This window comes from Denticeps clupeoides, chromosome 18 (genome assembly GCF_900700375.1).
Source record: "Denticeps clupeoides chromosome 18, fDenClu1.1, whole genome shotgun sequence".
In the NCBI taxonomy this organism is placed as follows: Eukaryota; Metazoa; Chordata; class Actinopteri; order Clupeiformes; family Denticipitidae; genus Denticeps; species Denticeps clupeoides.
Window position 1 is genome coordinate 5,357,367 of NC_041724.1, and position 13,916 is coordinate 5,371,282.

At 45.7% G+C, this 13,916-nt stretch overlaps 1 protein-coding gene across 3 annotated transcripts; it reads right to left on the reverse strand.

Moving 5' to 3' along the window:
- Positions 1 to 1,192: 1,192 nt before the first annotated feature.
- On the reverse strand, positions 1,193 to 13,746 carry kctd12b (potassium channel tetramerisation domain containing 12b). 3 transcript variants are annotated; one of them, XM_028960020.1, is made up of 3 exons: positions 12,224 to 13,746; positions 7,369 to 7,433; positions 2,881 to 3,066 (listed from the first exon to the last, which is right to left on the reverse strand). In XM_028960020.1, the coding sequence occupies exons 1-3, from the start codon at positions 13,074 to 13,076 to the stop codon at positions 3,022 to 3,024; spliced, it is 963 nt and encodes a 320-aa protein (XP_028815853.1). In that variant the 5' UTR covers positions 13,077 to 13,746; the 3' UTR covers positions 2,881 to 3,021. The 3 variants fall into 3 exon arrangements, with proteins under 3 accessions (XP_028815852.1, XP_028815853.1, XP_028815854.1); XM_028960021.1 differs by having other exon boundaries at positions 2,927 to 3,066; positions 7,346 to 7,433; XM_028960019.1 differs by lacking the exon at positions 7,369 to 7,433 and having other exon boundaries at positions 1,193 to 3,066.
- Positions 13,747 to 13,916: the final 170 nt, after the last annotated feature.

Here is a 13,916-nt window from a genome sequence, read left to right on the forward strand (position 1 = left end):
TAATACAGCCTTCCCACGATTCATCAGTCTTTTAGAATTCATGTGCTCTATTGTGTCAGATTACAAAAAGCTATTTTATGCTTAGATCTTGCAATTTCTTTGTTACTCTATTGTTAAATATAGTAAAATTTGTTAAAGGCCATTTCTTTCCATATCTCTGAAGTTTGTTACACAACTCTGAACTGAATGTAGAGAAGACGAAAGAGATTGTTGTTGACTTCAGGAGAGGAAACACTCAGCATGCTCCTCTGACCATCAATGGTGCATCCGTGGAGAGAGTGAGCAGCACCAAGTTCCTGGGTGTGCACATCACTGAGGATCTCTCCTGGACAAATAACACCACTGCACTGGCCAAGAAAGCACAGAGCGTCTCTACGTCCTCCGCAAACTTAGAAGAGCAAGAGCACCAGCCCCCATCATGTACACATTCTACCGGGGAACCATCGAGAGCATCCTGTCTAGCTGCATCACTGTGTGGTTTGGAGCCTGCAATGCGTCCTGCCAAAAAACGCATAGTCAGAGCAGCTGAGAGAATCATCGGTGTCCCTCTCCCCTCCCTCCAAGACATCTACAGCACATGCCTCACCAAGAAAGCCCTCGGCATAGCAGCTGATCCCACCCACCCAATGCAAACCTTCTTCAGCCTGCTGCCATCAGGGAGGAGACTGCGGAGTCTCCAGGCCAGGACCAGCAGACTGAAGGACAGCTTCACCCATCAGGCTGTCAGGAAACTCAACTCCCTCCCAGCTCTGCCCCCACTCCCCTCTTCAGCTCCACAAACTTTCTGAACCCTAACACACACAAACTGACCATGCACCAGTCACTCTGTGCAGCTTTGGTCTGCCAACTACCTCACTTGTCACTTTGTCACTTTAAACTTACCTCTGTTGCACTACATGGTTTTGCACGCTCCACCATGTGCCCTTATTTGTATATGGTGTTTTTAAAATTGTATATTGTGTTTTTTTTTTTATTGTATTTATACCTATGTATTCAATGTTACTGTTTTGTATTTAATGTTACTTGTAAGCACCATGGGTCTGAGAGTAACGTAATTTAAATTCTCTGTAAGTCCTGTACATGTGGCAGAATTGACAATAAAGATGACTTTGACTTTGACTTGAACTGCACTTCAATAAGTCAATGATGTTCTTCCCTTTTTGTGTGTATGTGCAATTACAAGCAACAGTCATTTAAAATGAAAAGAAAAAAAGTTTTATTTAGCACTGGTGACAGTGAACTCCTCACTGCACAGTTTATCGCCGTTTTTCCTGCCATCATGAGCAAACACACTAGCATCCATCATGAAGCGTCCACGAAGAGATGTGCCTAAAAATAAGCTCTAACTGCGGTGCAGCGTAATGGCTTTCAAATTTTAAACACATCTGGGTCCAGTAGGGGCCAAAAGAGTACCCGCTTTATACCCACTACTCACCTTCACACTCATCTGACTTTATGCAAGAGACAGATTTAAAAAGCGTGGAAAGTGTGCCACTAAAATAATCTCTGGCGCAATAGCGAATAAATACATTTATAATAATGAACTGACACACATTTTAATTCTCTGATGAGAGATATAGGGTCTGCTACAACTATTTGTCTCCAGCTGGTCATGTGTGTGAAGTTTGATGCAGTGGGCCCACACACATACTTGTTTTAGTTGTTTAAGAAATTATTAAATGTAAATAACATGTAAATATGAAACGTATGTACACATGTTGCATATTGTAAATGTGTTGCTACCTCTCTTTAACAAGACTAAGCGTAACCCTACCCCTAAACTCAACATCAGAAACCAAAGGCAAATATCTTAATTTAATCTTAATTTCATGTATTTTTCCCAGCGATGGCATTTCCCCAATCACTTCTATCTATATTTCTACAGACTTAACTGAGAACCCCACAAACAGAAATAGACACACACACAAACACGCACAAATTTGAGCAGTCCACTGTCCACGACTGCTGCAAGTACCAATTTGACGTTTGACAGGTTTGTTGTAAAGTACAAAGACAAATCATGTCATATGTTTTTTAGAATTATAAACATAGAAATTATTATTGTTGTTGTTAAATTTCTATTTTATACATATCGTTGTGAAAACGTTTACACTTTGTGCTTTCTTTGTGTGGGGAAAAATTTGCTATAATTTACGTTTGAAATTTGCTATAAAATTACAAACAATAATAAAATGTTTAGTTTATGTTATTTAAAACAAAAATTGCATTTGAATATACAATGCAAACTGAAAAGTGCTGTGCACAGCTAGCTTTAATTCTTGCTTCAAATTGACTGAGGCCAAGACATTGATCTTGACCTCTGTAATGACCTCTATAATGATCTTCATCATGCGGTCTTCAATCAGAACCCTCGTTATAAAGGTCACCTTCACTTATGCAGTCAGGCCACGCCCCCATTCCCCCCTAATGAGCTCTTTTCACAGTATGACATGATTTGTCTCATTTCATTTTTTACATTAAATTACCATTCTGGCATAAAAAAATTTACTTAATTTTATCAGGCATTGTATTTCTTCAGCAGGTCACTCTGCCAGTGCCTCTTGCGGTCGGGGAAGAGTTTGGGGATGCGGATCTTTTTGAAATCATCTATGCACTTCTTCAACTCCTCCTCCAAGACCTTCCTGTCCTCCTCATCTACGTCTGGCCCAGCCAGGGTTTCTCCATTCTCCTTGGCCTTGCTGCTGATCGTAGGTCTTGGTAAGCTCTTCAGGGCCAAAGTGGTGGGTCGGGCAGGGCTGACCATGGATGAAGGAGGGGGCTTGGAGGGTGAGGAGGAGGTGGACGTTGGGGAGGAAGTAATGGTATCAGGGGGGTCTGGTGCTGGTGGAGGTGGTGGGAGGGGTAGGTCCGGGTCATCAGGGGGTAGCGGGGATGAAGGTGGGGAAGGTGGTGGTGGAGATGGGCTGATGGGATCCTCCGGCTGCTGGTCTTGGGACTCGATGGTGTCGGTTCGGCTGCATGCGGCTGAGGGGACGGGAGCTGAAGGCACCTGCTCTTCTGTTAGACTTTCCTCACTCTGCGCTTTTGGGAGAGATGTTTTATGACCTGTGTGAGAGAGTCAGAGAGACACAAAGAGAAAGAGAGAGAGAGAAAAAAACATAAAGCGTCACATAGTCTCACTCTGCATGCCTTTGTATGAGGAGTTCAGGAGGTGGCCAGGAGGGCTTCACACAGAATATTTGATCACATTCCATCCCTTTCTTGTGTTTGGTTAGTGGCACTCGACTGGCACAGGGAGCTTCAGTGGGCCTTTGAGGTCAGGGTGTTTCTACTGGGAGAAATTCAAACACAGCGAGTGTGTGGGAGAGACCGCATGAGCAATCACAGGTGGGAAGGGACAGAGAAGGGGAGAAAAATGTTTCTGCTCACACAGCAACAGACATGCAAGGTGCCCAAATTTACGCATGCCACTGTATAATCCCATATGGAGAATTATAAAAACATTGAATAGAAACTGAATAAATATGCATGAATCAATATTATGAATCAATGTGTGTGAATGTATTTTGACTAATTTTTGCAAAAAGTCTAAAAACATTGAGACTGAGTGTCATTTTAAAAGTAAAGGTTCCCATATTTGTGCATGCCACTGTGCACCTGTGATATAATTTGATTGTTTTTAATGTCACTAAATGCCACCCCATGATAAATCACTCTACTCCACAAGAGGGGTGAATAACGAGCTCTGAAAATGACCTCGCTTGCACATGTTCTCTCTGCTTGCATGCATGTGTGCCCATGTGGGTGTTTGCAGGCATACAAGTGTGTGTAGGCATGCGTGTGTACATATCTAGGATTTAAAAGTATATGCACACATGTACATATGTGAGCATTAGGAGGATTTATACAGTAAGCATGCATGGGTTAATGTATTTTATGAGATGAGACAGATAGGAGGAAAGATTAATGTGTGTGTGTACACGCTGTTGACACTCATCAGAATAATCTGTGTTGTGGGGAGAGTGCTTGGATTAAGACTGAAACACTCTCCCCAGTCACCCTGAAGCTGGAACCTCTTTCTAATGCCTTTTTTGGCCAAAAGACTCTCCTCTGACAAGTGTGATCAGTGTAAATGTGTGTGTGTGTGTGTGTGTGTGTGTGTATCACAGTGCATAATGTTTTCTGAGACCGGCCCTGAAATGCATTATTCATCTTCAGTGAGACGACGCGCTCCATAAACCGCACGTTCAAAACCCATTCGCACATGCTGTAGATCACAGCAGACTCTTCTGTTGATCGTTTCTCATGACGCCCATGTCTCTGTTGGCATCTGGCCCTCATGATGTCTAATTGGATGACTAAAGTCTTTATTCCTCTCAGTGCAACAGCTGCTGGTGGACGGTCCCTTTGTTGCCTGTAGTGAAGAGGCATCGCTTTTAGTGTCTGTACACACATCTGGCCGTTTTTTTTTTATCGAAGTGCGAGAACACATGAACTTACAGCCCAACTTCCCACACAGCTGCTGTTCCTGATCCTCCTCCTCAGTCGTTCCCAACAAACCACAAACAAGCGTAAATCAGAAACCACTGTGGCACCGTTTCTGCGGCGATTCCACCGGCTGCCAAAACCAATGCCAAGCCGTCCAACCTTGTTTTCTCAGCCCCCATGCAGAGGGTTTTGTATACTACCTCCGACAGTGGATCGCTACCCAGTGTTATCTGACCTCTTGTGGAATGCCCCGGGGATCTTATTTCACTTGGTTCCAGTTTTCTGTAAATCTTACTTGAGCAGAGCTCTGTTTAGAATAGATGTAGCAATTGGGGAATTTTAATATCACATGCTAATGTCCCATGAAGAATACATTAATGACTGCTAGCTAGTTACCTGTCTATCAGAGAGGAGGAACCGACTACCTACCCTGCCCTTTTTATTCGTGTGTAATCATTTCAGTAATGCAGCTATATGCTATTTTTTATTTAAATTTAAAACAGGAGGTGCTCTAATACCGCCTCCTGCCTCATTTTTTACTATTTAAACCCTCTTCTTTCAAAACAGCAGTGTTGCCAGATATGTGACTGCTTTGGTTCACAACTCCAAACTCTTTAGTAGTGTTTAAATAGCAAGCAATTTCCCCCCAAACATTGAACAACCACCAAACCACCCAATCTGCTAACACTGACCACAAGGTCCTGCCTCCTCCCCGATTTCCATTTTTGTTGTATTCAGTTGTTCCCTGCCATCAGCAGACTCATCTCAGGACCACATCTGCTTCCAAAGCAAACATACAGACAGATTATCAGTGCCATTATTCAACAATTCTGATGGGGCAATTTGCAAACGTGGCCATGTGCACCATGTTTTATGCAGTGTAATCAAAATATCATCCTGAGTGAGAAATCAAATAGTCAAAATGATAATGTGTAATTCATTAGTAAAGCCAGAGGTTGGACAATCCCTGGTCCCGAAACAATTTGTGTCTCACTTTAATCACTAACGCGCTCTCACCACAGGTCCGTCTGTATTTGTCTCTGTTGGTTTCCCTCTGGATCCCTCTGATAGAGGATCTGTGTGGGTGCAATTAATACCACACAATATTTAACAATATTTGCCTTTAAACCCCTCTCCCTCAAGTTTTCCAGGCTAGACACCTCACTCTTGGTTTCACTGCTACCACGTGTGCAAGGAGTGGAGAAACGGAGGAAAAAGAAGTGAATGAATCTGTGTGTCTGGAGAGCTTCCGGGGCCTGTAGCAGGAGCAGCTTCATCTGATCCCCTGGCAGAGGTGCAGCTGCTTTGCAAGTCTTTGCAAATCCCCGGGAGTCAGGATGGTGGGGACAGGTCCCAGTGGAGATTACTGGTAATTAGAGGTGAGATTAGACCCCACTGGCACCAGATGGTGTAAGTGGCTCTCTTGGGAAGGTTGTGGGACACAGTAGCTGAGATTTAAGTATCAGATATCTTAAAGATTTCCAGTGTATGATTATTAATTTTTTTTGAAAGCCTTAAGGGACCAGCACCACGGACAGCTCTCTATAATCAAGAAATTATTTTAAAATGTTATCAAATGACTACAAGCAGCAAAGACATGGTTTGGGAGTCCAAGAGATGTTTGTATGAAGAACTTTTATCTTGTTGCATTTGCCCAAATCAAACAGTTTATCTTTGTTAAACAGGGCAACACCAGAAGTTTCTGCTCTCCCTCTTAAAATATTGGAAGCAGACAAAATGGTGGAAAATGTCATGGTTTTGACAAAGGCCAAATTGTGATGCTAGACAACTGGGTCATAATGTAAAAAGCTCCTGTTGGATGATCTGGTGGTCAGAACCTACCAAAATTGTCCCAAGGAAGAAACCCAGTGGGAAAGTCTGCATGACCCATGGTGTCCGATCCATTTACATTTACAACTATGAATACAATCTTTTTATTCAATCTTGTTGTAGTTTCTATACAGAAGTCAGACAATAAGAAGGTTACAAGTTAATCTAAATATTCTCTAAAGAGGAAGGTCTTCAGCTGCCGTTTGAAAGTGCTCAGTGACTGAGCTGTTCTGACCTCGAGGGGAAGTTCATTCCACCACCGAGGGGTCAAGAGGGAGAAGAGTCTAGATGATGATCCAATGGAAGAGCTACTGTAGCTCAAATTGGGGAACTTGGTTACAACAGAAGTGTGTCCCATCACACAATGCATCATTGGTCTGTTACTTACGGGGCTGCATAACTGCAGACCATTCTGGTTTCCAGTCAAAAGTGCCTGGAATGGACCACAGGGCAAGCGGGTTGCATCATGTGGACGGTCCGATGGGTTCCAGACCTCCTTTGGCTAATTGAGTTATGGCTCGTTCACAATCACTGTGTAAAATTGCCAGGTGATGCGGATTTCAAGGCAAGGCAGCAGAACACAGAATCTCCCATCCTACCTCCACTTCCCTCTTTCTCCTCTCAATCCTCCTCACCCTCCCTCTCCACTCTGGGGGGACTGGTGTGTTTCATTTCCCCCCTGCAGCCCATTTCATTCCTACCCTCCAGACGACAGAATGGGCTTTAATCAGAGCACTAATGGCCGTTGTGTAATTACAGCTTAGCTGCTCTTTGGTGGGAGAAGGGATTGTGTGAGGGCGCCTGGCCACCTTATCAATGCATAGCGCCAGACAGTAATGTACTTTACTGCAGTATGCTGCACTGTGCGCTGCCGTACGCCATTGTTCATGAATGTGACTGCAGGCTACAGTACAGGCTGCAGGTTGCAGCAGATGGACAGAGGAGCTCACCCCCTTCTGGCCTCGTTCACAGCCACAGGAGACCCGAGAGAGAGAGAGGATCCGAATCCGCTGCACTGAGGCAGAACCTTGGGTCACACATCGAAATCCCCCCCTCTTCAACCCACCCGGTGAATAATGACTGTTGTACCTTCTGCGTTGTGTCCTGCTCTGGCCCCAGGAGACGCCTGAGCGGGGCCTGGCTGCGGAGCTCAGCTGCGGAGAGCAGATGAACAGTCGTAAGGTGCGCGTCTCTACCGCCCCGACTATAAATAACACATCACACGACGCAACAGGGAGGCCAGCGGCACATAACCCAGCTTTAGGGGGCTTGGCAGAGTCTAAGTGCAGGAGACAAAAGAAGAAAAAAAAAAAAAAGGGGGGGGGGTAAGAATGAGGGACGGAGAGAGGAGAGGAGGGGATGTGGTCAGCGTCCCTAGAAGTAGTGTCCCTCTGGGTGTGTAGGGGAGGCTACTCGAAAAAGCAGCAATGGAGAGTGAATATTCAGCCAGGGCCGGCCGGTCCCCGGCCTCCATGCAGGCCGGCCATGTTTTTGCGATTAGCAGTCTGGCGGTTGCCTTTATGCCATTCCGCTGTTGCTGCTCTGCATTCCCTTGGTATTTCCACTGCCGATTCAGCAGGTTACCCCGCCCCCCAACAAAAAATCTATCAGGAATTACTTAAACTTCAGTTAAAAAAAAAAAACAAGGCCGAACACTGGTGAGTGATCGATGAAAGGCTGATTTAAATAGGTGAAGCAGAGATTTTTAAAAAGTTTAAAAAGCATAATGTTTACATCCATATTAGAACAATGCAGAAATGGCATTAATAATTTGTTGTTGACCAAAGATGTTGATGTGTAATGACAACATTACACAATGGACAATGTCTATGTCATAATGCCGCAGTGATTTGCATAATGTGGAAACATTAAAGGCTGCTAACGTTAGATGATCCATCTTATCACATTTTATTTGTACAGGGTTATGTGCTGATGCAAAATATTATTAAAAGCATTGTGACGTTTTGTTAGTAATAATCAGTTACATTCAAAATGTCACACAATGTTGTTTATTAGAATCCAGAACCGAATCGTGCTTTGAACCGATTACGTTTTTTATCATTGTGCGCCCTCCGTAGCGTTTAATCACCACGGGGTGCAGAGGGGAGGAGCGAAAAACATTTCTAGTTTTCATATGAAATATTTACAACATCCATGTTACAGAGGGCATTACTGAAAGACTGTAGAATCTTCCAGACAGGTTTGCTGAAGCAGTGGACGAGCTGCAATGTGACCTCAGTTTTTTCATCAAGATCTAAGTGACATTGAAACATGGATCATTACTGAGATGTGGACAGGACAAGTTGAATTTGTAAAAACTGAGTGACAAAGACTACAGTGCCTTTAGGTGGAAGAAACACTAGAGCAGCCTGGTTTTCTAGTAATCAGCATCACATCCTCTGCACACTGATTCCATCAAGTGATGAGAATGCTCCCTGTAATAAAATTTCCTAAAGCAAAAATTATAATGAATTCTTTCCCACTTCTCTACTATTGTGAACAAAACACCAATTCAGATTATCACAAAATGTACATTTTGTCAATACACCATAGAAGCAGCTTGTGTGGTTTTTACAGTGCTGGGTGGTATTATTTCAGACTATGCCATTTTAATATATGGCAGTTTTTTACAATATAACACTAAATGTCTTCTTTTTAAATATGCACTGTTTCAGAAAATATTAGTCACTTTTGTGGAGTTTTTCCTTGTGTGCAGAAGGGTCAAGTGTGGGGGGTGTCAACTGTAGGGCCTGTCAAAGCCCATTGAGACATACTGTATGTGATTTTGGGCTATATAAGAAATAAATGTTGTTGTTGTTGTTTTCACACTGTATAACCTTCTTCTACATATTTTTTAATTATCAAATGACTAAAATATTTGGATATCAATGCTGTGCATATTTATTTTTAATAGACACTAGTGTCTAAAGATGAAGTGTTTCAATGTGGGCTAAAGTGGGAGTGAAGGCTCAGTGTATGATTTTCTATTTGAAGGAGCTATTCAACTAAAGATTTAAACCAAAAATTGTAACACAGCATTAACCCAGACAAATGCTTTTGTTTTTTTTTTTGTTTTTTTTTTTATGTAGAAAAAGATGTTTGCATGGGACTGTATTATGGTATATTTCATTTGGTATGAAGAGCAACAAAATCCTTCAGCTTTATGATTCAGTTCATGATACAGTCAGGTAAATTCCATCCTCTGGGTCTTAAAGAGACACGCTGAATGGCCACTGTAAGCTTTAGCCTTGAGCTTCGCGGTGGAGCATCGGTTTCTACAGATGACTGAGTGTCGCAGCCATTTCACGTAACCCCTTGAAAAATCAGCTCCGTGAGGAATTAGTGACCTGTAATAAAATCTGAAGCTACAGCCACCACTCTCTGCTGCTCGGCTCTGGAGGCTTATGAGCTTTTAGCAGCACATTCTGCCCCATATTCCCATGACACGACTGTACAGAAACAATCCTGCAAACAATCCCCCAGCATTAAAAAGAAAGGGAAACAGAAAGAGGCACATGAAGGTTAAACCAAGTACAGACACTGATATGTGCTTATTAAAACACTCTTATCTCCCAGTTCAGGATTTTAATGTAACTTTAATCACTATAGAGATGAAGAAAACGGGAGATAACGAGTACTGATCACTATATATATATACTATTTTTTTTCCCATGACAAAATAATTATGCAATAGATGTTATCACTTCACATATGCAAAATGAAAGAATATTTAAGATTAAAAATTCCTTGTGCTGTCCCTAGTTTTGTATCACACCCCCAGGCACAAATCTATTACCTCAACAGGCTTAAAAAAATTGCACGTCACGTGTCCGTTATATCTTCAGCGCACTGTCTTAACTACCATCCACCACACACTGCTACAAAACAGTTTACTTCCTGCCTCGGCTTCTCATGCACCCCATCATCCAAAGCTGCTAATGCGCCCCCACAACAGCCCATCCGTCTTCCAGCCAGCAGGCCTGTAACCCTCACTCCTCTCCCCAGCATCCACATCACTCGATATGTTCACTCCGGCCTTTTTTCTTTCCTGTTCGGACCTGACAACTAGTGCAGGCACGATAATAAGAAAACTACTTTCCTCAGAGGGCGCGTTTCTGTGTCGCTTCAAGTCTAATTAGTGAGATTAGTGGCGCTGATACGGGGGATCTGTAATCTGCTTTGACAGAGCCGGTTGCGCGTCTGTCCTTGTTGTCATCTCAGCCGTTCTTTGGTCTACCTCCGAAAGGAGTACCGATACAGAGAGAGAGAGAGAGAGAGAGAGAGAGAGAGAGAGAGACCCTGTAGTCTGTTGAGAGGAGCAGTACACTCTGGAAAGAAAAACAAGATAATCGGCTTTAATTCTCCCGTTTCTCGCAGCGTTACTCATCTCCCCGGCATCTTGACATAGCGCACGGACGAAACGTCAGGGATTATAATGGCTCGCTTTTCAAAAATTCACATTCACACTGATCACTAAGATTTACGTACATGAAAGAAAATGCTGAAATACATATTTTGGAAAAAAAAAAAAAAAACTTCCTTTATAAAATCTTTAATACAGAATAGCAGAAAGTCGACTACCACATACCCATATTTTATTCTTCTAGAATTTTATTCATTACTATGTTTTTTTTTTTTTTTTGGTTTTAGATTTTTTTTTTTGAGAGCACACTTGAAAGACAACTTTTGAAAACAGATACTGTTCGTCTCCCTCATGCACCCAACACTTCCAGTCTGAAAACACGATGCTGATATTATCATACAAACACCCTCATCCACTGGCTCCATTTACAATAAAAGACACTTGTAATGATGTGCAACATTAGTCATCCAAGACAATCAAATTAGACGACATAATTAGAGTTTATGAGAACAATAATGTCCGCCTGGTTACTATTACTATAATCAAATTCTCGTGATTCGCTTTGTGCATGCATTCATGTTTAGAGGTTCTAGCATCATTTTAAACCCTAATTTTTGCTTCAGTCGTTTTGGTATAAACTTGAAAAGTGTTCCACACGACATTCAACCCAAAAATTAATAGTAGAGGAAGAAAAAGAAAAAAAAAAACCCCAGCATAATAAAAAGACCCTCTGATGGCAGCCACGTTTACATTCTGAACGGTAAAAGCGCAGGCGGGCCGAGCATCTTAATCCTGAGAACTAAATGAATTTTGCGCTGCCTGGGATGTAACGCGCAGCATCTCCTGGTCGCTGTGCGTGGGCGCCCCGCTTCATTGCGCAATCAATACTCAGCTCGTCCGACACCCGACGCTCTCTGTCTTTCTGTACGGAGCACCCCCCACCCGCCCTCTCTCTCTCTCTCTCTCTCTCTCGCTCGCCCTTTCACCCTCGGAGCTGGGTCCTGCGCCTCAGCACCGGCCTTTGTGCTTTGATGTGCAGATCTTCTTCTCCGTCGCCCATCCGATCCGTATCTTGGCAACTAACGCGCCTATTTACAAATGGGCCACCCGACACATTTGGACGGACTCGTCCGTCTCACCGCTCCGGTGAGGGTTAAGTGGTCCCGGAGACGCTTCAAACGCGAACGGGACAAACGCGAACGGGAAGTGTTGTGCCACCGTCCCGGAAAGGCTGGCGAGGGCTCCGGAAGTGTTTGGTAGTCGGGTGTGAAGAGTCAGGCAGTTCTACGGATGCGCAACACTGTGCTTCAAACGAACCGTTCCAAAACAGTCAGTAATACAAAAGAGGAAGGGGGGGGGGGGGGAGCGGGTGTCTCTCCATCCGAGGGGGGGTGGCTGGGCTACAGGGTCTTCTCGCTACGCCATGGACGCCTGGCGGACAACCAGAGGGAAGCGTTCAGGAGAGGAGGCGGACGGCAGGCAGGCCCGCGCCATGGTGAGAAGCGGGTTGGGGGGGTTGGAGCGCCGGGTTGGGGGGGGGGGGGGGGGTGGGGGGGGTCAGAGGTGACGGAGCTCACTCACGGTAGAACACATATTCCGTGTAGCTGGTCCAGATCTTGTCGTCGGTCTGCTCGTGGGCGAAAGCGCAGGTCCCGGTGGAGTTGCAGGCGACCATGTGGAAGCCGGCGTCGGCCAGTCTGTCGAAGGCCTGCTCCAGGAAGGTGAACTTCAGGTAGTAGCGGGAGGTGTAGCGCTCTGGAGGCCGATCGGGGTCCCTGCTCTCGTTCAGAGTGTCGCCGAACACCTCCTTGGCGAGGGACGTCTTCCCGCAGACCATGATGCGTGCCACTCGCCTGAACTTGGCATCCGTCTGGGTGTCGCGGCCCAGCGTGTACGAGCCGCGGTAGCCAATCGTGATGAAGCCCGCCCGCTTTCCGTCGGAGGAGCTTTGCACCAGGCTGGCGCAGGCCGCGGCCGCGGCGCCCAGCGACGCCAGGCTGCGGGTGGTGTCCGTGCCGGGCGAGCACTCCTCCGGGTCGCTCTGGCAGCCCTCGTCTCCGAGGGAGTTCTGCTTGCTGATCCTGGGCGCCAGCATCTTGACGAGGTCGGGCAGGTTGAAGAACTCGGCCTCCCTCTGCAGCCGCCCTCGCTCGGGGAAGTGGTCGGGAAGGACCAGCTGCTGGTCGCGCATGTAGTCCAGGATGTAGCGGAAGAGGAACCCGTCGCGGTCCACGAAAAAGCGGCCCTTGGTGTCCCGGGCGAGCCCTTTGCTTGACTTCTGGGTGAACATCTCCCAAAGGAGCGAGTCCGGCACGCTGGTGAGGGTGGAGCACCGGGTGATGTACACCTGCCCCCCCACGTTCAGCTCCACAATCTCGGGGAAGGGCATCTCCTCCACGGGTTCTCCTCCACTGCCGTTGTTGGGGAGCGCCATGGCGGTTCTAAAGCTCTTGCGCGTCCGGACGCCGTTCCTTACTCAGCCGTACACGCAACCGTGAGGGGATTCATGGAGTTTCGGACCTTGAGAGCTGATCGCAGTCACTTGACAGAATGTCCCAGGGTCCAATCCGACGAAAGGTCCTTGAACCAGGAGTCCAGGGTGATGTTCTAATGTGCTTCAGTCCTCGTGAGCTGGAACTTCTCACTTCATGCGGCCAGGGGGACGGGCGTTTAGTTTACCGCAAAACAGCATATGCAAAAAAGTGGCTTCATTTCGAGAAAATGACGCTACCAGGTCTAGAGGGAAAGTTTCATCCCGCAGCGTCACATTCCTCCCTCGGCACGCAGCTTTACGCAGTGTGTAAAAACACACGCACTACTCTACTCTAAATGTTCATTCTTTAGGGTCTATTATAAGGAAAAGGAAAATGGTACCTTGCCATCACTTCTCATACTGGTGTTATGTGAACGTACAGATACGAGACGAGGTAGACGGTGAAGAGGTAATGGCTGGTGAGAGCCGCGAATAATAAAACCCGATAGAAATTGTCGGAGAAGTCGTCCATCGCTGGGTCGCCCGTCGCGTCGTCGTTCCGTCCGTGGCACCGCGCTCCGCTCCGCTCCGCTCCGCTCCGCTCCTCTCTCAGCCCGAGCACTGCGGCTGTCCCGTAGCCTAATACCCCCCCACGGTAACCCCGCCCACCTGCCGGTCACGTGGGACAGGACGCTGGCGCGCTCACGATGCGTAAAGCGTCAACGTTTTACTTCCCTGCAGAGTGAATTGAAGTGTCCGTCTTTTCTACGTCCGTAGAACACGCTTTGTTTTTTTGTCTAA

Bases quoted from the DNA above. Each gene is read 5' to 3' on its own strand.
- kctd12b (XM_028960019.1), bottom strand. From the start codon at position 13,076: ATGGCGCTCCCCAACAACGGCAGTGGAGGAGAACCCGTGGAGGAGATG. The intron at 3,067-12,223 runs GTGAGTGAGCTC...TCTCTCACACAG, and splicing joins CACGGAATATGTGTTCTACC to GTCATAAAACATCTCTCCCA.